Source organism: Salmo salar, chromosome 12 (assembly GCF_965601325.2).
Source record: "Salmo salar chromosome 12, fSalSal1, whole genome shotgun sequence".
Taxonomy (NCBI): Eukaryota; Metazoa; Chordata; class Actinopteri; order Salmoniformes; family Salmonidae; genus Salmo; species Salmo salar.
Window position 1 is genome coordinate 17,722,171 of NC_138302.1, and position 27,900 is coordinate 17,750,070.

A 27,900-nucleotide genomic window follows, 5' to 3' on the forward strand; every position below is an offset into this window, starting at 1 on the left:
TTATGCGAACAGTAATAAAACAGTAGAAAAACGACATACAGAGATCTTGATGTTTATTGGTAGCACGTCCATTGGACCGCTGATAATGCATTGACGAGTCAGCAAAATAAATGCTGATCTTAGCAATTATGGTGATGATTCTACACTAAGGTATACGTCCATTTTAATATACATTTTATTTGTATTTGTTTGTTTCTATATAAATGTGCTGCATAAAGTATCTGTCCATGTAAGGTCGATGGGTCAACATATATTATGCATAATGTTACCCTATTTTTCTTTCGTAAACGGGAAGTCCATGGGTCTAAAACACAAATGTCATGTATAAATCATTATTCATTATCCTGGCGCCCTATTCTCTATATAGTGCACTACTTAGCACCTAGGAAGATATCAATCCGTCACAGTATAGCGATAAACCACGTCTAGATCAGCGACTGAGGCCTCTGCCCTTTTGTACTAATATCTGGGCCAGAAATATGTCCACCACTGAGAGGTTACTGGAATTAGGTCATCCTCCTCGCCACACTTTTAACTGGATTCCACTGGAAAGAGGAAATAAGGTGTTGTGTATGTCCCAAATGGCACCCTATTCCCTATACAGTTCACTGCTTTTGACGAGTAGTGCACAAAAAAAAAGGGAATAGGGTGCCATTTGGGATGCCAACTTTGAAGTTGAAATAAATATGAACTGACCAGAAGAAACACCTTATCAGACATTCAGGCAGACTACAATACTGTAATATAAAGCAACAGAATAGACTATAAAATGCACCTAGGACTTCAAAAAGTCTTCAAATTGACTGACTACAAAGATTTATTTCAGGCATCATCATATAGTCACATTATAGCCTATAGCCTGGTCCCAGATCAGTTTGTGCAGTCTTGCCAACTCCCATGGTCCCTGTCATGCCTGTCTGCTGGCTCATGGCTTATACAGCCCAAAGTGATCTGGACCCAGGCTACAAAACTATGGAACAATAGGGAAGATACAGTTTGTCCTCTTCAAATTGTGTTTATTGGTCATATACAAAATAAAGTCAACTGTTTATCAACAAACAATACAGTATGTACATCAATAAATTAAAGGATCGATGACAAAACAGTTAATTCCCATGGTTACCAATACATCAGCATTACTTATCTACAAATAGCAAAAAAAGTACAATAATTTAGTTATGAATTAATAAATACTTACAATGAAATGGACTCACTGTCACTGTAGGGTGTTTCCCCATACAAAGTACTGTGACACTGCGATATAATAATGTATTACACCCCATAGAGAACATTTTACAAAACACAGATTTTTTTACATTTCCAGGTAATTTGTTACTAATATTTTCCATATTCACAAACTCTACTACTTATTTTCATAGCTTTTCACTGATCATTGTATACTTTGGAGACACACACAGACTGTGCCCCAAATTACACCTAATTCCCTTTATAGTGCACTACTATTGACCAGGGCCCTGGTAGTGCACTATGAAGGGAATAGGGTGTCATTTTGGAGGCATAGACAGAAACACCCCTGAGTCATATAGTCATGCTCACCAGTTGACCCAACATGTGGTGTGTTATGGTAAGGGGAGGGGGGGTTATATAGATAAGCACTTTGTATAAAAGATATTGACCTCAGTCACACTGTACCTGCAGTTTATTAAGCTGACAACAACTTTTAGACGACCAACCACGACATCACTACTCATCAAGCTCTAGCAGTTCTAGCTCCGCCTCATTCCTCAAGCCCCACCCAGTTTTTGCATATATAGATGTTCACTTGACAACAGTCACCACGACAACATTCATGTGTGCTCGACAACAAGAGGAGGAACAAATCAACAAAAAAATCAAAATGAAACAAACTGAACTAATATAACTTGCTGGTGGCACTTTTTGCTTTACGTTATCTAATTTGAGTATATTAAAATGTTTCTCCAAAAACCTTTAACACATTGCTACAGAATGTTGAAACGCGACAGGACTTGCCACAATCAAAAGTAGAATAACAACATCAGAAGTTACAAAAGCAAATGGGGGGAGGAGAGAGATTACGAGGACCAAAAACTCCATCAGAACAATTTCACAGATCACCAGTCAAACAATATTTTTTTTTTGCCCATTTAAAAGAGAATCAAAATAGATATTTTTACATATATATCACTACATACAGTACATACACCTAAATGCCAGATGGGTGAGTTTCAACGTTAAAGAGATAAGGAAAGGGTTATTTCTTATCAAACCTTTTCAGTCGAGATTTGCAGCACTCTGTACTTTCTCGGTTGATCAAACCCGCAGATGGGTTATCAGTGCAACCATTCCTGTGACTTTAACAGTTTTTGTACTTTTAACACCCCCTTTGCTCCTCCCTTCCTCCCCATTTAGCTACTGTGTGAAAAGAGAGAGAGATCAGAGCATTCCCATCTACTGCACAGCAGTAACTTCCATTAAAGGGAAGGGCAGGGTTTCCCCAACCTATTTTGAAGATGAAGCAAAACATATTCAATATTGTCTAGGTTTGATATCTAGTTAACGGCAATAGAAGGGTGATTATAAAACCATGTGGAAATTGATCATTTGTACTCTAGAGGTTGCGGATAATTCAACTAACTACCCAAATAACAAAAGAACCTACGTGGGTAAAACTAGACAGGCAAAAAAATGTTGTAACAAACTTTATGTCTGTGGGAAAACCTTGCTTTTAGACAGACCAAACCATACCCGGCCCACAGAATTATATTGAACAGTAGAATGGAAATGGGCCATCTCGGTACGGGAAACTTGCATTCTGTAATTCTTGAATGACAGGATTTCTATGACCCGGCCCCTATATAAACAGATAGCAGACAACAGTGTTACTTCCCTGGCATTTACAGAATAGGATAAACAAACAAACGAAAACATCGGCAATGCACTCTGCATGAAACATATCCATACATATAAATTATATACACAGAAAATAAAATAATTATATAAATCACGTCACAAAAATATAACTTATTCAAAGAGCACGGGTGATGTAATCGTAGGTCCATATCCCAGTCTTTACACCCTTGCAGAAGTTTGGGTATCCTAGGATACGCTGTATCTTGTACCCAATCTCTTTATTCTCCCAGTTTGTCTAACTCATTTGGAATATTCAGGCTTTTATACATTTAGACGTTTTATTCAGATGGTAAATAAACAGTTCCTATTCAGAGAGACTTTGTAATTTATGAGATGCATGTTTATAACATTAATAACACGTGTATTAAGTATTAATCAACATTGTCAATTAATACAACCACCACTACTACATAAGGATATGGGCTGAGCATAGGTACCTTCGATTACATCACCCGCTTTAAATTAAAACAGCATCACGTATCCATAACAACAACATAGTGAACAATAATATTATCATTACCTCGTCACGTACTGTACATTACAACGTCACACCACCACGCGCTAGCCTCACGGTCACCATAACAACCACACGCGCCTAGTCACTAGAAAAACAAAGCTATCAATTTCAATAGTTAAGCCACTTTTGGTACAATTGCAAAAAAGAGGAGATATCAAACAATTTTTTCCTTGATTCTTTTTTAAACGTCTTTTATAAATAATGTAAAGATACTCTATGTAATTTATAAAATTCAAGATGTGACCATATGTAGACAAAGAATCCTTTGAAGAATACGTAACGTCACTCACACTGATAACTTTATGGTAAAACTTGTGAGAATTACACCCAACTAACAGATTGAACAGTCCACTATTTTAAAAATTTAAAATAAAACAGATTTTTAAATAATTAATTTTGACAGTTGAAATATTGGCCATGTCATCAAAATACCTCATAGTCATAGTAACGTTAGTATGTTATTGCCATTCCCAAAAAACTAAACAAAATAAAATCTAACAATAAATTAGAAAAACATTCAAATTGACTATATTTAAATTCTATACATTTTTGACAAAAATGTAGATTTTTCAGTTAGTTTTTGAATGGAGTAATTGCCTAGTCACATAAACACGTGTCAGTCAATGTAATCCCGATAGCTAATACTACAGTATAGTACACAACTCCCAGACAGACAGGAACAGGACAACACTTGGCGATTAGATGCCTAAACCCCTCTGGCCTGTATGGAGATTGGTAATATGGTGATAATTGGTCAGTGCATAACATTAAGCACAGGTAAACACACAGGTACCTGTGATAAAACACAACCTCTTTAGGCCTCCCGAGTGGCGTCATTACAGACCAAGGGTTCGATCCCAGGCTGTGCCGCAGCTGGCCGCAACTGGGAGACCCATGAGGCGGCGCACAATTGGCCCATCGTGCTCTAGCGACTCCTTATGGTGGGCCGGGCGCATGCATGCTGGCTTCGGTTGGCAGTTGTACTGTGTTTCCCCCGACACATTGGTGCGGCTGGTTTCTGGTTCTTGGCAGGGTCATGTTTCGGAGGACGCATGGCTCTCGACCTTCGCCTCTCCCGAGTCCGTACGGGAGTTTCAGCGATGGGACAAGACTGTAACTACCAATTGGGGAGAAAAAAAGGGTAAAAGTACAAAAGAAAAGTGAAATAACCAAAACAACCTCTTCCTGATGACCCTCACTTTTCTGAAAGTATCTTGTCTCTCTTGTGCAATGAGCCGTTACAAAATACAATTCTATGTAATTTTTATGATAACAAATTAAATAAATTAATGGCTCTGCAAGCTGTTTCTGCAAAACAAGGAAGTGCCTGTGAGTACGGAAGCCCGTTGGGTAAAAAATAATTGTTTTCAGAGAAAACACGGCCAAATAGAATGATACCAAAACGAACGTCAGCCACGGATGAAGTTCACAGTATTCCATGACACAACACACGCATAACTACATTACATAAAAATTACAACTTTGGACCTTGTGTACAACAGTTACAAAATAACAGTAGAAACACAGTAATTACTATCCAGGGTGTGATATTTTTTCAAAGGGGGGGCCACCTCACCTGATTAAATACTGTCCTGTGCTCAATGACAATGCACTGACCAATGGTTTCATTTTTAAATAGTCCTAATTAGTTTCATCTCCTCCTCTCCTTTCCCTCCCTTTTTCCTCTCATCCCTCCTTGACCCAGCCCGCTACTAAGACCGCGCGTCCGTTTTCGACTTCACTATCGTGATGACACTCGTCGCCGCCACTTTCCCCGGTATGAGTGGCCCGATCACCGACCCAACCCCACCACCTCCCCTCTGACCCCCGACCCCTAACCCCACCCCTGGGCTCCTCGCCACAGTCCTTGCGAAACTCTGTAGCGCCTCGTACTTCGACCTCAGGTGATCGAGCTCCGCCCTCATGCTGGCGTTTTCCGACGCCAACTTATCCACTTCCTGTTGAAGCTGTGACTTCTGCTTCTCCAGCTCCTCCTTCTGGGTGACCCGTTTGACCCGGCAGCTGGCGGCATAGCCACGGTTCTTCAGGGTGCGCCGGCGCTGTTTAAGCTGCAGGATCTCATCCTTGGTGAGGCCGCGGAGGTGCTGGTTGAGCTCCCGGACGGACATAGTCACCAGCTCATCATCTGTCAGGGTGGTCCCATTCTCCCCCGGCTCCCTCTTCACCTGGGGGGAGGAGAGGGGGACGGGGGGAGGGAGAGAGGTGAGTTAGGAAGAAGACATGGAGAGGCCGTAGTACACGTGTCAAACTCATTCCACGGAGGTCCTTGTGTCTGCGAGTTTTTGCTCCACCCTTGTACTTGATTGATGAATTAAGATCACTAATTAGTAAGGAACTCCCCTCACCTGGTTGTCTAGATCTTAATTGAAAGGAAGAAAAAAAAACCTTGGCCCTCCGTGGAATGAGTTTGACACTTCTGCAGTAGCAGGTAAGAGAGAAAATACCTTACTTGGATACATTATCATATATTTCCACATCAGTCCAGCGCGAGTTCTCACCTTCAAGGCCTTGTTTCCCTTGTTAGTGGTCGACATGCCACGAGAACCAGCCCCCTCTGGACACACCTGCAGACAGGAGGGAGAGAGAAAAGACATAATATGACATTTGAAACATCTTTATTTTTTTGGAACTTCTGTGAGTGTAATGTTTACTGTTCATTTTTATTGTTTATTTCACTTTTGTTTATTATCTATTTCACTTGCTTTGGCAATGCTAACATATGTTTCCCATGCCAATAAAGGCCTTAAATTGAAATTGAATTGAGAGAGAGAGAGCGAGAGAAGAGGAGGCAGTGCTTAGCTCAGTATAAGAAAATCTGAAACTCATCCTCAAACTGTCACAATGAAAGTGAGAACAGACACTCAAAGAAACACACACAGACACTTCCTGTTTGTTGGTGGTTAGTGTGGCAGTGCCTGTGGTGTCAGAGCTCTAGAACACCAAACAAGCGTTCTGATTGGTTGGCCAGGGACTAACAGGGAGAGAGATATGAGTATTTGGACAGAGTCCAGGGGAATACCATACACACGGATATATAGAGAGAGAAGCAAGTAGATGAAGAGAGAGAAAGACAAATAATGACATTTGAAATGCAATGTTTACTGTTCATTTTTATTGTTTATTAACATATGTTTCCCATGCCAATAAAGCCCTTAAATTTAAAATGAATTGAAAGACCAACAAAAAGAGAGGGCTGTGAATGAGATGAGATCAATTCCACACACAGAGGCGCTAGCTGGGTCATTGCTCCACACAACAAGCCTCATTCAGTCAGAGGTGTGAAGACGCTGTCCCATAGCAGTGTGTGTGTGTGTGTGTGTGTGTGTGTGTGTGTGTGTGTGTGTGTGTGTGTGTGTGTGTGTGTGTGTGTGTGTGATGAAGGGCAGCCATTGTTGCAACCGCTGAGCGATCATCATGAGACCAATCAGGATGACTCAGCATATTCCTGACCTCACCACTCTTCCCCTCTCCTTTCTCACTCTCTCTTCAATCCCTCCCTCTCCCACCCCTTCTCTCTCCCTTCTCTCGCTCTGTTCTATCGCTCCCTCCTCCTCCCCACCCTTCTTTCTCTCCCCCTTCTCTCCCTTTTCCCACTACGCCTCATCCCCCATCCATCCCCTTCTTTCTCTCCCCCTCTACCTCACCCCTCTCTCCTGTTTGGTGGGTGACACTCTACTCCTTTGTCTCCTCTCTTTCACTTCTCCCTCACTCTTTCTCTCTTAACTCCCCCTTTTCTTGTTGTCTTTCTACATTTCACGCTCTGCTGCAAGTTAATAACTTTCTCTCTCTCTAATTCACAATTAGCCGGCACGTGTAGCATTACACTGATTGACCTCTCTCTCGTCACACCCCAAACTGCCTAGATCAATAGGACCCGCTCCCTCTGTTTTTCTAGGAAGGTGGGATGGAGGGTCTAGACAAGGGACTAAAATGTGAGTGGAGCTCAGAGGTTTTTATTTTCCTAATGAAGAAGAAGAAAAATTATGAATTCATTGAAAAAACAATGTAGGCCTATCGAGAAGCTGCTGTGGTCTTTTCAACGTGTCCATTCTATTACACACACACACACACACACACACACACACACTCTCTACATTCCACAAAGCCCTGAGCTTCCAGGAATCTGTGCCAACGAGTCTCCTCTACCTATAAGTCACTAATGTTGGACACTACTTTACTACTGCAATAATACACCCACTACAACTACAATATTACTATACTACTACTACTACTACTGCTACTACTACTGCTGTTGCTGCTACTATTACTGCTACTGCTACTATTACTGCTACTACTGCTACTACCACTGCTACTACTACTGCTACTGCTACTACCACTGCTACTATTACTGCTACTACTGCTACTACCACTACCACTACTACCACTACTGCTGCTACTACTACTACTACTAATATTACTGCTGCTACTGCTACTACTGCATCTACTGCTACTACTAGTACTACTGCTGCTGCTACTGCTACTACTACTACTACTACATCTACTGCTACTACTACTACTACTGCTCCTACTACTGCTGCTGCTACTACTGCTACTACTACTACTGCTGCTACTGCTACTACATCTACTGCTACTACTGCTACTGCTACTACATCTACTGCTACTACTACTACTACTACTGCTACTATTACTGCTACTACTGCTACTACCACTGCTACTACTGCTACTACCACTACTACCACTACTGCTGCTACTACTACTACTACTACTAATATTACTGCTGCTACTGCTACTACTGCATCTACTGCTACTACTAGTACTACTGCTACTACTACTACTACTGCTCCTACTACTGCTGCTGCTACTACTACTACTGCTACTACTGCTACTACTGCTACTACTACTTCTTCTACTGCTACTACATCTACTGCTACTACTACTACTACTACTGCATCAACTGCTACTGCTACTACTACTGCATCTACTGCTACTACATCTACTGCTACTACTGCTATTGCTACTGCTACTACTACTGCATCTACTGCTACTACTACTGCATCTACTACTACTGCTAATACTACTACTACTACTGCTGCTGCTACTACTACTACTGCTACTGCTAATACTACTACTACTGCTAATACTACATCTACTGCTACTACTGCTACTGCTACTACTACTACTGCATCTACTGCTACTACTGCTACTGCTACTACTGCTGCTACTACTACTGCATCTACTGCTACTACTACTACTACTACTGCTACTGCTAATACTACTACTATTGCTGCTGCTAATACTACTACTATTGCTACTGCTGCTACTACTACTACTACTGCTGCTGCTACTGCATCTACTGCTACTGCTAATACTACTACTACTGCTAATACTACATCTACTACTACTACTGCATCTACTGCTACTACTGCTACTGCTAGTACTGCTGCTACTACTGCATCTACTGCTAATACTACTACTACTGCTACATCTACTGCTACTACTACTGCATCTACTGCTACTACTACTGCTGCTACTGCTAATACTACTACTATTGCTGCTGCTAATACTACTACTATTGCTACTACTGCTGCTACTGCTACTACTACTACTACTGCTACTGCTACATCTACTGCTACTACTGCTACTACTACTGCTACTGCTAATACTACTACTACTGCTAATACTACATCTACTGCTACTGCTACTACTACTGCATCTACTGCTACTACTGCTACTGCTACTACTGCATCTACTACTACTGCTAATACTACTACTACATCTACTGCTACTACTATTGTAACTACTGTTACTACTGCTACTGCTAATACTACTACTACTGCTGCTGCTAATACTACTACTATTGCTACTGCTACTACTGCTGCTACTGCTACTACTGCTACTTCTACTGCTAATACTACTGCTACTGCATCTACTGCTACTGCTAATACTACTACTACTGCTAATACTACTGCTACTACTACTACTTCTGCTGCTACTACTGCTGCTGCTGCTACTACTACTGCTACTACTACTACTGCTAATACTACTGCATCTACTGCTAATACTACTACTGCGACTGCTACTACATCTAATACTACTACTACTGCTACTACTACTACTACTACTACATCTAATACTACTGCATCTACTGCTACTGCTAATACTACTGCTACTACTACTGCTACTGCTACTACTACTGTTGCTGCTACTAATACTGCTACTGCTACTACTACTGTTGCTGCTACTACTACAATCAAAACTCCTCATACTGCATCCTTCTACTATAACTGCAACAGCAACAGCACTTAAACGCTATAATAGCTTTAATTCATGACATCATTGATGGATGATTGTTTGTTGTATATGTTTTCCTCATAACCTATCGGGACACAACTGAACACTTCAGAGGAGAGACACTACACAATGGATCAAAGAGAGAGATGGGGGATGGGGAGGACTAGGGGGAGTAGGAGGACGGTAAGGAGGGGGGGCTTTTTCTGCCAGGCTTGATCTTATTTCCCTTGTGGCCCAAAACCCCCTCACACACACATACACACACACACACACACACCCGAAAGCCCCACCTCCGCCTACCCATGCCAGCGGGGTACACAAACAATGCACACAAAACCAGGAAATGACAGTGTACGCACACAAACACACAAAAGCACGCACAAGGGAGCTCAAAGGCAAACATGTATATGAAAATATACATAGTGAGAGGAAGAAGTGGAGGCTGCCAGTAAGTTACCAAGGATGGAGAGTCTGCTGAGCAAAAACATCATAAACCCCCCCCCCCCCCCCCCCCCCGTCTCTGCAGGCTCCGGACTGTGGGCCGTCTCTGCAGGCTCCGGACTGTGGGCCGTCTCTGTCGGTTCCGGACTGTAGGACGTCGCCGGAAGCACTGGACGGGGCACTGTCGCCGGAAGCTCTAGACGGGGCACTGTCGTCGGAAGCTCTAGACGGGGAACTGTCATCAGAAGCTCTGGACGCGGACTGCACACTGAAGGCCTGATGCGTGGGGCTGGCTTTGGAGGCGCCAGACTATTTTCACGCACCACAGGGCTAGTGCGAGGAGCAGGAGCAGGACGAACTGGACTGGGTGGTAACAGTAGCCCTGCATGGGCGGAGTGCTGGCACAGAGCGAACTGGGCTGTGCAGAGGCCTGATGACTGCCGTGCGTAGAGCAGGTGTAGGGTAGCCTGGGCCTCGGAGACGTACTGGTGGCCAGATGTACTGCGCAGGCATACTCCTACCTGGCTGGATGCCCACTCTAGCACGGCACTTGCGAGGGGCTGGAATCGCTCGCACCGGACTGTGCGTGCGCATGGGCGAGATCGTGCACACTTCCGCATAGACCGGCACTCTTCTGATCCGCTGCTCTCCATAATAAGCACGGGGAGTTGGCTTAGGGCTCACCCTTGGCCCAGCCAAACTACCCGTGTGCCCCCCCAATTTTTTTATTGGGGGTGCCTCTCGTGCTTCTGTCGTTGGGCACGCTCTTCGTACTGTCGCCGTTCCTCCCTCGCTGTCTCCACCTGTTTCCATGGCAGGGTCTTGTCCCCTGCCATTACCTCCTCCCATGTCCATGATGTCCTCCACTCCCTTCTTTCCCTGGCCCAGGATCCTTGCTCCTCCTGGGCCCGCTGCTTGGTCCGTTGGTGGTGGGACCAAGGCGCAGCGGGAATGTGTGAACTCATCTTCTTTATTACGAAGAAAACCAAAATAAACACTTAAACAAAAACTACGACGAAAAACAGTCCTGTAAGGACACAGCTTACATACGGAACATTGCCCAACAAACCCCGAAACACATTAAACAAACACCCCCTGCCATGTCCTGACCAAACTACAATAACAAATAACCTCTTTACTGGTCAGGACGTGACAGAAAGGGAGGGATGTAGGCAGGAGGAGAAGAGAGAGAGAGAGAGGGAAGGAGGGAGGGAGGAAGGGTGGAAAAGACAAGGAACAAGAAGGTGAAAAGGGAGAAGGGGAGAGGAAAAGGTGAAAAGGGAAAGGAGGGAGCTGGACGGAGGAGTGAAACAAGGCTGACGTCTTCAGAAAGGATTGTTACAGTTAGAGAACAGAGAATAGTGCTGAGTAGGGAAAGAGAAGAGGAGAGTAGGAGGGAGGGAGGGAGGGAAAGAAAAGGGGAGAAGAAAAGAGAGGAGGAAGTGAGAGGGGGGGAAGAGGAGGGGGATGGAATAAGGAGGGACGATGTGGAGAAAGGAGGAGGGGAAGGAGAGAAAGAGAGGATGAAAAAAGTGAGGAGGGAGGAGGGGTGGGGAAAGCTCTTGGTCGAATCTGCATCCTCAACACATTTCTATGAACTGGACGGAGGGAGGGAGGAGGGGAGAGAGAGAGAGAGAGAGGAATTGGGGTTGAGGAGGAGTGAAAAACTCCTGAACTCAGCAAGGGGACTAAAAACACCAATTCTAAAGTTCTGAAGTTGATCCGACACTAAAAAACTGCTGTCGCTAGCTCTCTCTCACACACAGACACACACACACAAAATCAGTCTTGCTGAAACATCAAAATATGGTAGAAGAAAATGTAACACAGTGAGGTCAGAAATCAGTAGGAAAATGTAACAGTAAGGTCAGAAATCAGGAGGAAAATGTAACAGTAAGGTCAGAAATCAGGAGGAAACTGTAACAGTAAGGTCAGAAATCAGGAGGAAAATGACAGTTCACATTAGATTCTTTAATGATACCAGTAGATTGACAGCTATACAGTGCCAACTGCCAAGCAATAAGGAATGCGCGTGTGTGCTTTCTGCTTACAAGCAAAAACTCTAACAGGAAGTACCAGTGACGCTAGTAGTTCCTCAATACGGACGTTGTCCAATGAAGCAAGACTGGGCATTCAACTGAGACTGCTCTTCTCTGTGTCACGGAGGCTCTCCACACTGCTAAAGCTAACTCTCTCTCCTCTGCTCTCATCCTTCTAGACCTATCTGCTGCCTTTGATACCGTGAACCATCAGATCCTCCTCTCCACCCTCTCCGAGCTGGGCATCTCCGGCGCCGCCCACGCTTGGATTGCGTCCTACCTGACAGGTCGCTCCTACCAGGTGGCGTGGCGAGAATCTGTCTCCGCACCACGTGCTCTCACCACTGGTGTCCCCCAGGGCTCTGTTCTTGGCCCACTCCTATTCTCGCTATACACCAAGTCACTTGGCTCTGTCATATCCTCACATGGTCTCTCATATCATTGCTATGCAGATGACACACAATTAATCTTCTCCTTTCCCCCTTCTGACAACCAGGTGGCGAATCGCATCTCTGCATGTCTGGCAGACATATCAGTGTGGATGACGGATCACCACCTCAAGCTGAACCTCGGCAAGACGGAGCTGCTCTTCCTCCCGGGGAAGGACTGCCCGTTCCATGATCTCGCCATCACGGTTGACAACTCCCTTGTGTCCTCCTCCCAGAGTGCTAAGAGCCTTGGCGTGACCCTGGACAACACCCTGTCGTTCTCCACCAACATCAAGGCGGTGACCCGATCCTGTAGGTTCATGCTCTACAACATTCGCAGAGTACGACCCTGCCTCACACAGGAAGCGGCGCAGGTCCTAATCCAGGCACTTGTCATCTCCCGTCTGGATTATTGCAACTCGCTGTTGGCTGGGCTCCCTGCCTGTGCCATTAAACCCCTACAACTCATCCAGAACGCCGCAGCCCGTCTGGTGTTCAACCTTCCCAAGTTCTCTCACGTCACCCCGCTCCTCCGCTCTCTCCACTGGCTTCCAGTCGAAGCTCGCATCCGCTACAAGACCATGGTGCTTGCCTACGGAGCTGTGAGGGGAACGGCACCTCCGTACCTTCAGGCTCTGATCAGGCCCTACACCCAAACAAGGGCACTCCGTTCATCCACTTCTGGCCTGCTCGCCTCCCTACCTCTGAGGAAGCACAGTTCCCGCTCAGCCCAGTCAAAACTGTTCGCTGCTCTGGCACCCCAATGGTGGAACAAGCTCCCTCACGACGCCAGGACAGCGGAGTCAATCACCACCTTCCGGAGACACCTGAAACCCCACCTCTTCAAGGAATACCTGGGATAGGATAAAGTAATCCTTCTAACCCCCCCTTAAAAGATTTAGATGCACTATTGTAAAGTGGTTGTTCCACTGGATATTATAAGGTGAATGCACCAATTTGTAAGTCGCTCTGGATAAGAGCGTCTGCTAAATGACTTAAATGTAAATGTAAATGTAATGAAGCAGATGCTAATCTAAAGGACTGTTTCGCTAGCACAGACTGGAATATGTTCTGGGATTCATCAAATAACATTGAGGAGTTTACCACATCAGTCACCGGCTTCATTAATACTGAGCTAAAGGCTAGAGCTGCCGCTTTCAAGGAGTAGGACACTAATCCAGACGCTTATCAGAAATCCTGCTATGACCTCCGACAAGCCATCAAACAGGCAAAATGTCAATACAGGACTAAGATCGAATCCTACTCCACCGGCTCTGACACTCGACAGATGTGGCAGGGCTTGCAAACTATCACAGATTACAAAGGGAAGCCCAGTGACGCTAGCCTACCAGACAAGTTAAATGCCTTCTGTGCTCGATTTGAGGCAAGCAAGCCTGAACCATGCATGAGAACACCAGCTGTTCTGGACGACTGTGTGATCTCGCTCTCCATAGCCGATATGAGTAAGACCTTTAAACAGGCCGCGGGGCCAGACAGAATACCAGAACACATGCTCGGAGCATGCACTGACTAGCTGGCAAGTGTCAAGAATGGCAAGATAACCTGCCAAATTACTATCGCCCCGTAGCACTCACATCTGTAGCATGAAATGTTTTGAAAGGTTGGTCATGGCTCACATCAACACCATCATCCCAGAAACTCTAGACCCACTCCAATTCGCATACCGCCCCAACAGATCCACAGATGACACAATCTCTATTGCATTTCACACAGCCCTCACCCACCTGGACAAAAATAATACCTTTGTAAGAAACTGGTCATTGACTACAGCTCAGCATTCACCATAGTCCCCTCCAAGCTCATCACCAAGCTCATGACCCTGGGACTGAACACCTCCCTCTGCAACTGGTTCCTGGACTTCCTGATGGACCGCCCCCAGGTGTTGAAGATAGGCAACAACATTTCCGACCACGCTGACCATCAACACGGTGGCCCCACAAGGGTGTGTGCTTAGTCCCCTGCTGCACGACTGCGTGGACACGCACAACCCCAACACCATCATCAAGTTACCTGACGACACAACGGTGGTAGGACTGATCACCAACGACGATGAGGCACCATATAGGGAGGAGGTCAGGGACCTGGCAGTGTGGTGCCACGACAACAACCTCTCCCTCACCGTCAGCAAGGCAAAGGATGTGATTGTGGACTATAGGAAACAGAAAGGTGAGCAAGCCCCCATCCACTCCGGGTTTAGAGATTCAAGTTCCTCTGTGTCCACATCACTAAGGAATTAACATGGTCCATAGACAAACCTACTCAGCTGTGAAGAGGGCACAAACTATATGTACATAGCTATCATAATTACCTTGTACCCCTGCACATTGACTCAGTACTGGTACACTCTGTACAGTATATAGACATGTTATTTTTACTCCTTATTGTTATTACGTTATTCATTGTGTATTTATTCCTCGTGTCACTATTTCAATATATTTATTCAATATATTTATTTTTTATTTTTTTATCTGTATCTTTCTCTCTGCATTGTTGGAAAAGAAAATAGCATTTCACTGTTAGTCTTCACCTGTTATTTACCAAGCATGTGACAAATAACATTTCATTTGATTTTGTGGGTGTTTGTGTGTGTGTGTGTGTGTGTGTGTGTGTTTCTGTGTGTTTGTGTGTGTGTGTGTGTGTGTGTGTGTTTCTGTGTGTTTGTGTGTGTGTGTGTGTGTGTGTGTTTCTGTGTGTTTCTGTGTGTTTGTGTGTGTGTGTGTGTGTGTGTGTGTGTGTGTGTGTGTGTGTGTGTGTGTGTGTGTGTGTGTGTGTGTGTGTGTGTGTGTGTGTGTGTGTGTGTGTGTATATGTTCTTTTTTTTTTTAAGTGCATTTCTTTTTAGGGGGTAGATCAGCTTTAACATTGAGGATAGATTGTTGCTTCCATCAATGTAATTGTCTGCATCATTTCCAATCCCCCATATATTTTTGGGGAAAATATACACTACCGTTCAAAAGTTTGGGGTCACTTAGAAATGTCCTTGTTTTGAAAGAAAAGCACATTTTTTTGTCCATTAAAATAACATCAAATTGATCAGAAATACAGTGTAGACATTGTTAATGTTGTAAATGACTATTGTAGCTGGAAACGGCTGATTTTTAATGGAATATCTACATAGGCGTACAGAGGCCTATTATCAGCAACCATCACTCCTGTGTTCCAATGGCACGTTGTGTTAGCTAATCCAAGTTTATCATTTTAAAAGGCTAATTGATCATTAGAAAACCCTTTTGCAATTATGTTAGCACAGCTGAAAACTGTTGTTCTGAATAAAGAAACAATAAAACCGGTCTTCTTTAGACTAGTTGAGTATCTGGAGCATCAGCATTTGTGGGTTTGATTACAGGCTCAAAATGGCCAGAAACAAAACACTTTATTCTGAAACTCGTCTATTCTATTCTTGTTCTGAGAAATGAAGGCTATTCCATGCGAGAAATTGACAAGAAACTGAAGATCTCGTACAACGCTGTGTACTACTCCCTTCACAGAACAGCGCAAACTATCTCTAACCAGAATGGAAATAGGAGTGGGAGGCAAGAGGACAAGTACATTAGAGTGTCTAGTTTGAGAAACAGACGCATCACAAGTCCTCAACTGGCAGCTTCATTAAATAGTACCCTTAAAACACAAGTCTCTATGTCAACAGTGAAGAGGCGACGTCGGGATGCTGGCTTCTAGGCAACTGTGCTATTTCACATACGTTCTGAACCTATATACATTTTACAGAGCCCGTATGTTTTACCTTTGTTATCTGGTTGTTATTAGTCCCAACCTCCAGCTCCATTCTATCTCTCCCATCTATTTCTTAACACCATCCATATTGGATTTCTATTTGCCATATATTTTTCAACTGTGCTGTGATGTTTCACAAAAATACTGAACCTTTCTATTCTCATGGTTTCTACAGATTGTAAATTAAAGATGAACATTATTGCTAAAATAATTTTTATATTATTGATCGATCGACTATGACTTTTCAAATCACCCAGTAGTGCTCTCTGAGGCGTTAGCTCTAGGTAAATTCTTCAGCCATTACTGGACCTGTGACCAAAAACAAGCTACATATGGACCGTATCATAATAAATGATCTAATGACTCTGCTTCCTCGCAGCAAAATCTGCAGAACTGGGAAGATTGTATCCCCCATATAATATATATTGGTTGCAAGAATTTTGTATAGTTTTGAATCTGGCGTCGTTTTGTGTGTCAATTCATAGATCATGTGCATTGGAATCGGTACATCGAAAATCTCTTCCCAACTATTTTGCAATTTATATGGCACAGCTGTCAATTGTTTGGTCCTTAAATGAAAATAGTATATATTTTTATTTATCACAATTTTCTTTAACCAATTTTGGTCTTTAATGCAGGGCCGACAAAAGCTGACTGACTAATGTTGTTTGAGGGAGAACCGTTCGCTACAGCCTCCCACAACATTCACCCAAACAACTCCTTAGAAAGAGGGACCTTGCTTACTGGAGTTACACACACACACACACACACACACACAACCCCCCCAATTAACCGTATTATAGACTACTTTTGTGGCCTGTGGGCGTGCGTGTGTGTGCGTGCATGTGTATGTGTGTGCGAGCGTGTGATGTGTGTATAAATAAACTTGCACAGAGAGAAGGTGGGGTTAACAACAGAAGTCAAGCCTCAGACAGACAATGTGTGTGTCCTAAATGGCACCCTATTCCCTACATCAGGGATGGGCAACTGGCGGCCCGCAGGCCACATGCGGCCTTTTGAAGGCCTGTGGACCAATAATAAAACACTTTTTTATTTTTATTCAGTCAGGGTCTCAACTAACTGTTGAGAGTTAGAATAATAGAATACACAGGGTGAATTTAGAAAATTAGTTGTGCATCAGCAGTCACTCAATTAGCCCAAGTCAGCCATTTTTGAGGGGATTAGTAAATGATACTAGCGACCAGCTATCTAAACTTGTAGTAAGCATGGCCCGAATTATCGACCGGGATGGGGCCCATTGATCATGAGTTATCATATTAAAAACTACAAATATTTGCCTCCAACCTACAGCAAAATGTCTATAATTGCAGGAAATTAGCTGTAAAACTGCAAATTCTTCTCTCTGCCCCATGGCAAAATCTGTAGAATTACAGCAAACTTGCTTTAAAACGGCTAAATGTTTCCTACGCTTCGTGGCAAAATGTGCAGAATTGCAGGAAACTAACATGAAAACGTATTTTTGTAATCTTCGCTGTCACACGGGGGGCTGGATGTGGGTACACAGACCCAAGACCCACTGTGGCCCCTCATGATGAGTTCTGTTTTTTTGTGACCCCCCACCTCCATCAAAGTTGCCCATCCTTGCCCTACATAGTGCACTACTTTTGACCAGGGCCCATCTAAATTAGTGCACTATACAGGGAATAGGGTGTCACTTGGTGAGCAGCCAGTAAATCAATCTGTCCATATTTCCTGACTGTATAATCTGATGTAATATAATATAATTTAATCCCCTACAGAACAACAGTCTGATCAGTGGCTTTATATCTGTCTGCTAATCTCTAATGCAGGTTGTGGATTCTGCTAAATGGCTCTGTGATGATTGTTATGAAGATAGAGAAGCAGAGAAAACACAGGAGAGAGAGAGAGCATGAATAAGGGAGAGAAAGAGAGTTTGAGAAAAAGCAAATAAGGGAGAGAGAGAAAGACAGGCATATCAAAAATAGACTAAAAACCTCAGAGCTCCACTCGTTTTTTAATCCCTTCTCTCGACCCTCCACCTCTCCTTCCTAGAAAAACAGAGAGAGCAGGTCTTATTGATCTAGGCAGTTTGAGGTGTGACGAGAGAGAGGTCAATCATTTAAGTGTAACGCTTCGTGTGCCGGCTAATTGTGAATTAGAAGTCAGTTCAGTGATAATGGAGAGAGAGAAAGAGCGACAGAGAGAGAGAGTAGGGAAGTTATTAACTTGCAGCAGAGCGTGAAATAAGACAGACAACAAGAAAATAGAGAGAGAGAAAACAAGAAGATGGAGAGAGAACAGAGGGAGTTAAGAGAGAGAGAAAACAAGAAGATGGAGAGAGAACAGAGGGAGTTAAGAGAGAGAGAAAACAAGAAGATGGAGAGAGAACAGAGGGAGTTAAGAGAGAGAGAAAACAAGAAGATGGAGAGAGAACAGAGGGAGTTAAGAGAGAGAGAGAAAACAAGAAGATGGAGAGAGAACAGAGGGAGTTAAGAGAGAGAGAAAACGAGAAGATGGAGAGAGAACAGAGGGAGTTAAGAGAGAGAGAAAATGAGAAGATGGAGAGAGAGAACAGAGGGAGTTGAGAGAGAGTGAAAGAGATACGAAAGGTGTAGATAGGGAGGAGAGATGAGCAAAGAAAGAAAGAAAGAAGACACAAAAGAATAGCTAAAAAAAATGGAGCAACATTTTTCACTTTTCTGCCAGAGTATGGAAATAAAGTGTTGTGTGTGTGTTTCCCCAATCGCAGGTAGTAGTCTGAGTGTGTGATGATAAATTCCCTAACACCAGCACAAAATGTGCACCGTCAGGGGATCGAGGCTCCGGCACCTTTTCATTTTTTATTTAGTAAGGGCTTTTCACAGAGGAGAAAAACCTTGTAGGTTCATTTAGTTCTCCCCTGCTAACAGGGTGAGAGTATGTACTGTCTGTGTGTGTGTGTGTGTGTGTGTGTGTGTGTGTGTGTGTGTGTGTGTGTGTGTGTGTGTGTGTGTGTGTGTGTGTGTGTGTGTGTGTGTGTGTGTGTGTGTGTGTGTGTGTACTCAGCACCTAGATGGGGCGGCAGGTAGCCTAGTGGTTAGAGCGTTGGACTAGTAACCAAAAGGTTGCTAGATTGAATCCCTGAGCTGACAAGGTAAAAATCTGTCGTTCTGCCCCTTAGCCCACTGTTCCTAGGCCGTCATTGTAAATAAGAATTTGTTCTTAACTGACCTGGCTAGTTAAATAAAGGTCAAATAAAAAAATACGTGGGGATTTAATCTTCATCATCATCATGGATAACGTGAGGGAGTAAGAGATAATGGTAGAAAAGACAACGAAAGAGAGGTGAGGGGTAGAATAAATAAAACAGCATACCTGGGAAGAGACAGAGAGAGACAGAGAGACAGAGAGAGAGAGGCAGAGAGAGAGAGAGACAGAGAGAGAGAGACAGAGAGAGAGAGAGGGGCAGAGAGGGAGAGAGTGAGCAGAGAGGGAGAGAGAGAGACAGAGAGAGAGAGAGACAGAGATGGAGAGACAGAGAGAGAGAGGGGCAGAGAGGGAGAGAGTGAGCAGAGAGGGAGAGAGAGAGAGTGGGGCAGAGAGGGGGAGAGAGAGAGTGGGGCAGAGAGGGAGAGAGAGAGAGAGTGGGGCAGAGAGGGGGAGAGAGAGAGTGTGTGAGAGAGAGAGAGAGAGAGGACAAGACTCCAGCCCACTTGTTGGCAGAGATATCCTAGCTCCGTAGTGCTCCGAGTTAAAAGCAACAGTGTGTTAGCGTGTTTGCACGTGGAATCGATTGACGCAGGCACAGAGAGTGCGAAAACAACCTCTCTCTTTTAGCCTTCACTGGAAGGGATTAGTGTTTCAAACCCTCACTACACATTGTTTATTAAAGGCCAGGTTACTTTCCAATTCTCTTCCTCCTAAATGTAATATCATTAGCTTTTTGGGAGGAGGTAGAGAATGCATCTCTCCAGTTTCAGAGTATATTTCCCATCATGAGAAGACAAGAGAGATGTTATGACTGTAAAGTAAAAATTCTCTCTATCCAGGAGGTGAAAACCCTGGGAAACTGTTGATTCTCATTGTACCAACATGGAGTATGTGTTGTGGTGTGGTTTGAGTGTGGTTTGAGTGTGTTTTGAGTGTGGTTTGAGTGTGTTTTGAGTGTGGTTTGGGTGTGGTTTGAGTGTGGTTTGAGTGTGGTTTGAGTGTGTTTTCAGTGTGGTTTGAGTGTGTTTTGAGTGTGGTTTCAGTGTGGTTTGAGTGTGTTTTGAGTGTGGTTTGAGTGTGTTTTGAGTGTGTTTTGAGTGTGGTTTGAGTGTGGTTTGAGTGTGTTTTGAGTGTGTTTTGAGTGTGGTTTGAGTGTGGTTTGAGTGTGTTTTGAGTGTGGTTTGAGTGTGTTTTGAGTGTGGTTTGAGTGTGGTTTGAGTGTGTTTTGAGTGTGTTTTGAGTGTGGTTTGAGTGTGTGAGTGGAGAATTGGCGTGGGGGGGGGGTTTCAGGGTGTGTGTATACGAATTAACTGTTGATTCTCAGAGAAGAGACACACCATCATCACCCACAGAGAAGAAGTGTGTGTTGGTGTGTGTGTTTTAGTCTGAGGCTGTATTTGAGGTGTGGCGTTCCCTCTCTCCTTCTCTCCCTCTTTTCCGTTCTTCGTTCCTTCCTTCCCTCGTGTTGTTAAATGTGTTATAATACAGTAGCAAACTCATTACCACACTGCAGCTGAAAACTGCGGCAAGTTGAAAAACACAGAAAGATGATGCAATACAAAGACAACCCTGAGTCTCCTCACACAGAGCCCAGCACTCTATACTCTACCCTTCTCCTGAGTCTCCTCTCACAGAGCCCAGCACTCTATACTCTACCCTTCTCCTGAGTCTCCTCTCACAGAGCCCAGCACTCTATACTCTACCCTTCTCCTGAGTCTCCTCTCACAGAGCCCAGCACTCTATACTCTACCCTTCTCCTGAGTCTCCTCTCACAGAGCCCAGCACTCTATACTCTACCCTTCTCCTGAGTCTCCTCTCACAGAGCCCAGCACTCTATACTCTACCCTTCTCCTGAGTCTCCTCTCACAGAGCCCAGCACTCTATACTCTACCCTTCTCCTGAGTCTCCTCTCACAGAGCCCAGCACTCTATACTCTACCCTTCTCCTGAGTCTCCTCTCACAGAGCCCAGCACTCTATACTCTACCCTTCTCCTGAGTCTCCTCTCACAGAGCCCAGCACTCTATACTCTACCCTTCTCCTGAGTCTCCTCTTACAGAGCCCAGCACTCAATATACTGGGTCAAATATAACGTTATTCAGTACTGGCCCCCAGGGGTCAAATATAACGTTATTCAGTACCGGCCCCCAGGGGAGAGGAGACACATCAAATAAGAGAACTCACTATGACCATACTGATCAGAGAGGGATCGCTGTTGGTTTCTGTGAGAGGTTTAACTATAAGAAATTGATATCTACCATAGTAGACATATAACACAGTGGATATCTAACATAGTGGATATAGTAGACATCTACCATAGTGGATATCTACCATAGTGGATATAGTAGATACTGTATCTAACACAGTGGATATCTAACACAGTGGATATCTAACACAGTGGATATCTAACACAGTGGATATCTAACACAGTGGATACCTAACATAGTGGATATCTAACACAGTGGATATCTAACATAGTGGATATTCAACATAGTGGATATCTAACACAGTGGATATCTAAGTGGATAGGCATAACTTCATCTGCCAATTGTCTTAATCAGTATTTACATAACTCCTATACTGAAAGGATGTTGTGAAATCTACAAAAGTCCCAATGTAAACAGACCCTACCATCTCTCTCACACGCACACAAACACACGCTCGCGCAGCAGAGTGTGTGTGTGTGTGTGTGTGTGTGTGTGTGTGTGTGTGTGTGTGTGTGTGTGTGTGTGTGTGTGTGTGTGTGTGTGTGTGTGTGTGTGTGTGTGATTATGCAGTAGTATGGTAGTTCCTGCTTACACCATATTTCATCATCATTACTGAAGGAAAAAACTCTCCACTATTGATCTGATGCTGCTTCTAATCTCTTTCTCCTCTTTTTCACGCTCTTCATCCCTCTCTCTTCTTTCTTCATCTCCCTCCCTCTTTCTCTCTCCTCTCTTTCACGCTCTTCATCCCCCTCTCTTCTTTCTTCATCTCCCTCCCTCTTTCTCTCTCCTCTCTTTCACGCTCTTCATCCCCCTCTCTTCTTTCTTCATCTCCCTCCCTCTTTCTCTCTCCTCTCTTTCACGCTCTTCATCCCTATCTCTTCTTTCTTCATCTCATCCCTATTTCTCTCTTTCACGCTCTTCATCCCTCTCTTTTTTTCCTCATCTTCCTCCCTCTCTCTCTCTCTCTCTCTCTCCTCTCACGCTCTTCATCCCTCTCTCTTTCTTTCCTCATCTCCCTTCCTCTTTCTCTCGTCTCTTTCATGCTCTTCATCCCTCTCTTTCTTTCCTCATCTCCCTTCCTCTTTCTCTCTCTCCTCTCTTTCACCCCTACAACTCATCCAGAACGCCGCAGCCCGTCTGGTGTTCAACCTTCCCAAGTTCTCTCACGTCACCCCGCTCCTCCGCTCTCTCCACTGGCTTCCAGTTGAAGCTCGCATCCGCTACAAGACCATGGTGATTGCCTACGGAGCTGTGAAGGGAACGGCACCTCCATACCTTCAGGCTCTGATCAGGCCCTACACCCAAACAAGGGCACTGCGTTCATCCACCACTGGCCTGCTGGCCCCCCTACCTCTGAGGAAGCACAGTTCCCGCTCAGCCCAGTCAAAACTGTTCGCTGCTCTGGCACCCCAATGGTGGAACAAGCTCCCTCACGACGCCAGGACAGCGGAGTCAATCACCACCTTCCGGAGACACCTGAAACCCCACCTCTTTAAGGAATACCTAGGATAGGATAAAGTAATCCTTCTAACACCCCCCCTTAAAAGATTTAGATGCACTATTGTAAAGTGGTTGTTCCACTGGATATCATAAGGTGAATGCACCATTTTGTAAGTCGCTCTGGATAAGAGCGTCTGCTAAATGACTTAAATGTAAATGTAAATGTATCATATCATATAGTAGTGTATCATATCGTATCATATCATACAGTAGTGTATCGTATCATATCATATAGACCAGTTTCAAAACACATCCCAGTGGTAAACAAGATCAGGACTAGTACACACACACACACACACACACACACACACACACACACACACACACACACACACACACACACACACACACACACACACACACACACACACACAAAGAAAACAAACACAAACACATAGCCTAGTCCCCCAAAAAACACCCAGGAATGCAAAACACACTCATCCATAAGGTGAAGCCTAAACAAACAGAATAGCACACACACATGACAGATGGATAATGATTACCCTGAGAGGGTGTTTGTTCAGAACCACCTGCCACGTTACTCATGTAGAGACATAAACTCCGAAAAAAACGTCCTCTCACTGTCAACTGCGTTTATTTTCCACAACCTAACATGTGTAAATATTTGTTTGAACATAATAAGATTCAACAACTGAGACATAAACTGAACAAGTTCCACAGACATGTGACTAACATAAATGGAATAATGTGTCCCTGAACAAAGGGGGGGGGGGGGGGTCAAAATACAGTCAGTATCTGGTGTGGCCACCAGCTGCATTAAGTACTGCAGTGCATCTCCTCCTCATTGACTGCACCAGATTTGCCAAGTCTTGCTGTGAGATGTTACCCCATTCTTCCACCAAGGCACCTGCAAGTTCCCGGACATTTCTGGGGGGAATGGCCCTAGCCCTCACCCTCTGATCCAACAGGTCCCAGACGTGCTCAATGGGATTGAGATCCTGGCTCTTCGCTGGCCATGGCAGAACACTGACACTCTTGTCTTGCAGGAAATCACGCACAGAACGAGCGGTATGGCTGGTGGCATTGTCATGCTGGAGGGTCATGTCAGGATGTGCCAGCAAGAAGGGTACCACATGAGGGAGGAGGATGTCTTCCCTGTAACACACAGCGTTGAGATTGCCTGCAATGACCACAAGCTCAGTCCGATGATGCTGTGACACACCGCCCCAGACCATGACGGACCCTCTACCTCCAAATAGATCCCGCTCCAGAGTACAGGCCTCGGTGTAACGCTCAGTCCTTTGACGATAAACGCAAATCCGACCATCACCCCTGGTGAGACAAAACCGCGTCTCGTCAGTGAAGAGCACTTTTTCCCAGTCCTTAGGCAACGTTGCCGGTGATGTCTGGTGAGGACCTGCCTTACAACAGGCCTACAGGCCCTCAGTCCAGCCTCTCTCAGCCTATTGCGGACAGTCTGAGCACTGATGGAGGGATTGTGTGTTCCTGGTGTAACTCGGGCAGTTGTTGTTGCCATCCTGTACCTGTCCCGCAGGTGTGATGTTCGGATGTACCGATCCTGTGCAGGTGTTGTTACACGTGGTCTGCCACTGCGAGGGCGATCAGCTGTCCGTCCTGTCTCCCTGTAGCTCTGTCTTAGGCGTCTCACAGTACGGACATTGCAATTTATTGCCCTGGCCACATCTGCAGTCCTCCTGCCTCCTTGCAGCATGCCTAAGGCACGTTCACGCAGATGAGCAGGGACCCTGGGCATCTTTCTTTTTGTGGTTTTCAGAGTCAGTAGAAAGGACTCTTTAGTGTCCTAAGTTTTCATAACTGTGACCTTAATTGCCTACGCTGTTAGTGTCTTAACAACAGTTCCACAGGTGCATGTTCATTAATTGTTTATGGGTCATTGAACAAGCATGGGAAACAGTGTTTAAAGCCTTTACAATGAAGATCTGTGAAGATATTTGGATTTTTATGAATTATCTTTGAAAGACAGGGTCCTGAAAAAGGGACGTTTCTTTTTTTGCTGAGTTTAGCTTTCTGAGTTCTTACCCTGTGTTTCATCAACTACATTCATCTCTCTCTCTCTCTCTCTCTCTCTCTCTCTCTCTCTCTCTCTCCACACTGAACATACAAAACATTAGGAACACCTTCCTAATATTGAGCTGCACCACCTTTTGCCCTCAGAACAGCCTCAATTCGTCGGGCATGGACTCTAAAGCGTTCCACAGGGATGCTGGCCCATGTTGACTCCAATGCTTCCACAGTTGTGTCAAGTTGTCTGGATGTCCTTTGGGTGGTGGACCATTCTTGATACACACGGGAAACTGTTGCGCGTGAAAAACCCAGCAGCGTTGCAGTTCTTGACACAAACCGGTGCACCTGGCACCTACTACCATACCCCGTTCAAAGGCACTTAAATCTTTTGTCTTGTCCATTCACCCTCTGAAGGGCATACACAATCCATGTCTCAAGGATTAAAAATCCTTCTTTAACCTGTCTCCTCCCCTTCATCTACACTGATTGAAGTGGATTTAACCAGTGACATCAATAAGGGATCATAGCTTTCACCTGGATTCACCTGGTCAGTCTAGGTCATGGAATGTTTTGTACACTCAGTGTATATGAGGGAGAGAGAAGGAAAAAGTATACAGAGATAAAACACAGAAAACAGAGAGAACAGAGAAAACAGAGAGCGAGAGCATGTGTGTGTATAGTGTGTGTGTGTGTGTGTGTGTGTGTGTGTGTGTGTGTGTGTGTGTGTGTGTGTGTGTGTCTGTTACACTGTGACTCTACATCTGGGTTAGACACCTGTTCCACTGTGAGAAAGGCAGTCAAGTTGCAAAATGTTCACTGTAAATGTACGGCAAATGTAAAAAGAGATACTTTACAATCCTTTCCTAACCTCCAACATACACCTTCCACACACCCACCCCCCCCCACACCACCCACCCACACACCACGCACCCACCCACTTAGTTTCTTTGAATTATGCTTCCGCCTGCTGTTACAGCAGCACACACACCCAGGGGCTACGCTGCATGTCTCAGTGTCTCGCAGATGTGCACCACACACACACACACACACACACACACACACACACACACACACACACACACACACACACACACACACACACACACACACACACACACACACACACACACACACACACACAGCTAAAGGCGCTGTGGTAAGTAACAAGTGAAAACACCATCTGTCAAGTGAGAGTGTTGTCTTCCTCTCAGCATTTTCTCTGGAATGCCTTGAAGACAAAACACTCCTTGTTCTCCCTCTGTATCTCTCATTCTATTTCTCCTTTCTTCATCTCTCACTCCATTCTCCCTGCTCCGACACAATCAGCAAAGTTGTGTGTGTGTGTGTGTGTGTGTGTGTGTGTGTGAAAAGTTGCTAACATAAGCATCGGTCAGCATTAAATTACTTGTGAACAACTCCAGAGGGATGAGAAATGCAATGGCTAGCACTGATTAAGATGATATGGTGCCTGGTGCCGTGCGTGCGTATGTGCGTGTGTTTGCTAAGAAGCGTCAACCTTGGAGTGGGGGCGCTTGTTTCTCAAACACAACTATTTTATTATCCTCATATTACATGGTGCTTGCTTACTTTAAGCTATGGATTTATATAGGTAAAGCTTGCTCAGCAATCTGAATTGACCGCCGATGTTCAGTTCACCTTTAGCTGAATTTCGACCAGTCATGTAAACACGCCCCATATAACACATGCATAATAAAGCAAGATTTATATGAATCAACAGTCGCTTATTAAAAAAACATATATATAATTTTGAACCGTGTAGGCTACTGTATTTTCCCACCACTGCAATGGTGTAGAAATATTTAGGCGCAACAAGCACGAACCGTTCCTCTCCCCTCCTCCCGCTAGCTAGACCTTTGTCCGCCCGCCGGTGCCATGTTGCCATGGCTCCCTCGCTCCAGTGCCAATACTCAGCTCGCGCAACCGTCGAGCGAGAAACACAACGTTGTGATGAATCAGCAAGCATGTCTTCCGCTATTGCTGTTACTACCATGAACTGTCTGTGGCTGTCGCGCGAAATAAACCGGAGAAAAAACGTTTAGAAATAATAGTTCCCTAAATACGAATTACGGGAAAATGATTTGACACAAATAAAAGGTGAGGTGGAGGCTAGACGTCTTAAACTGTAACCCCCTTGCCCCCCGACACCAAAAAACAAACCACTTTTCCCATGCATTTGTCTCTTTCACTCTTGACACACACATGCCTTGGCAACATTAAACTAAGGCACACACAATTATAGACATCAAGATAACTAGAAAGTGACGTCGAGTTAACACTATCATCATTATGCAACGTTAACAACTCCCTAAAAACAGCTGTTATGAATCTTACCTCTGAAATAGCAACAGACAGACACACGCTGACCGCGCTCGCGGATGATGCGTCCCTATCCAGTGCGGCCCGTTTTCCGCTCCGCTCCGGTTGCTTCCGTTTCAGCACTCGAACACTCGGACAGTTCTTCTGCTGTGAATCTCTCCAGCCACCTAACCTATAATCACGTTTTCTAGACCGTTCCAACTCGGCTACACACCTCGAATCCACGCTATATCTTCCTCTTCCTTCTCTAGCTAGGCTACTCTATGTAAACCGATTTACGATGTCTGATTTCTGAAAACCGGGGGGGGGGGGGGGGGGGATTCCCAGTCCCCCCG

General features: G+C 44.7%; 1 protein-coding gene across 2 annotated transcripts; it reads right to left on the bottom strand.

The window, feature by feature from the left end:
• Positions 1 to 995: 995 nt before the first annotated feature.
• On the bottom strand, positions 996 to 27,876 carry LOC106564329 (transcription factor MafG). 2 transcript variants are annotated; one of them, XM_045690876.2, is made up of 3 exons: positions 27,581 to 27,876; positions 5,929 to 5,994; positions 996 to 5,595 (listed from the first exon to the last, which is right to left on the bottom strand). In XM_045690876.2, the coding sequence occupies exons 2-3, from the start codon at positions 5,962 to 5,964 to the stop codon at positions 5,122 to 5,124; spliced, it is 510 nt and encodes a 169-aa protein (XP_045546832.2). In that variant the 5' UTR covers positions 5,965 to 5,994; positions 27,581 to 27,876; the 3' UTR covers positions 996 to 5,121. The 2 variants fall into 2 exon arrangements, with proteins under 2 accessions (XP_045546832.2, XP_045546833.2); XM_045690877.2 differs by lacking the exon at positions 27,581 to 27,876 and adding an exon at positions 18,319 to 18,368.
• Positions 27,877 to 27,900: the final 24 nt, after the last annotated feature.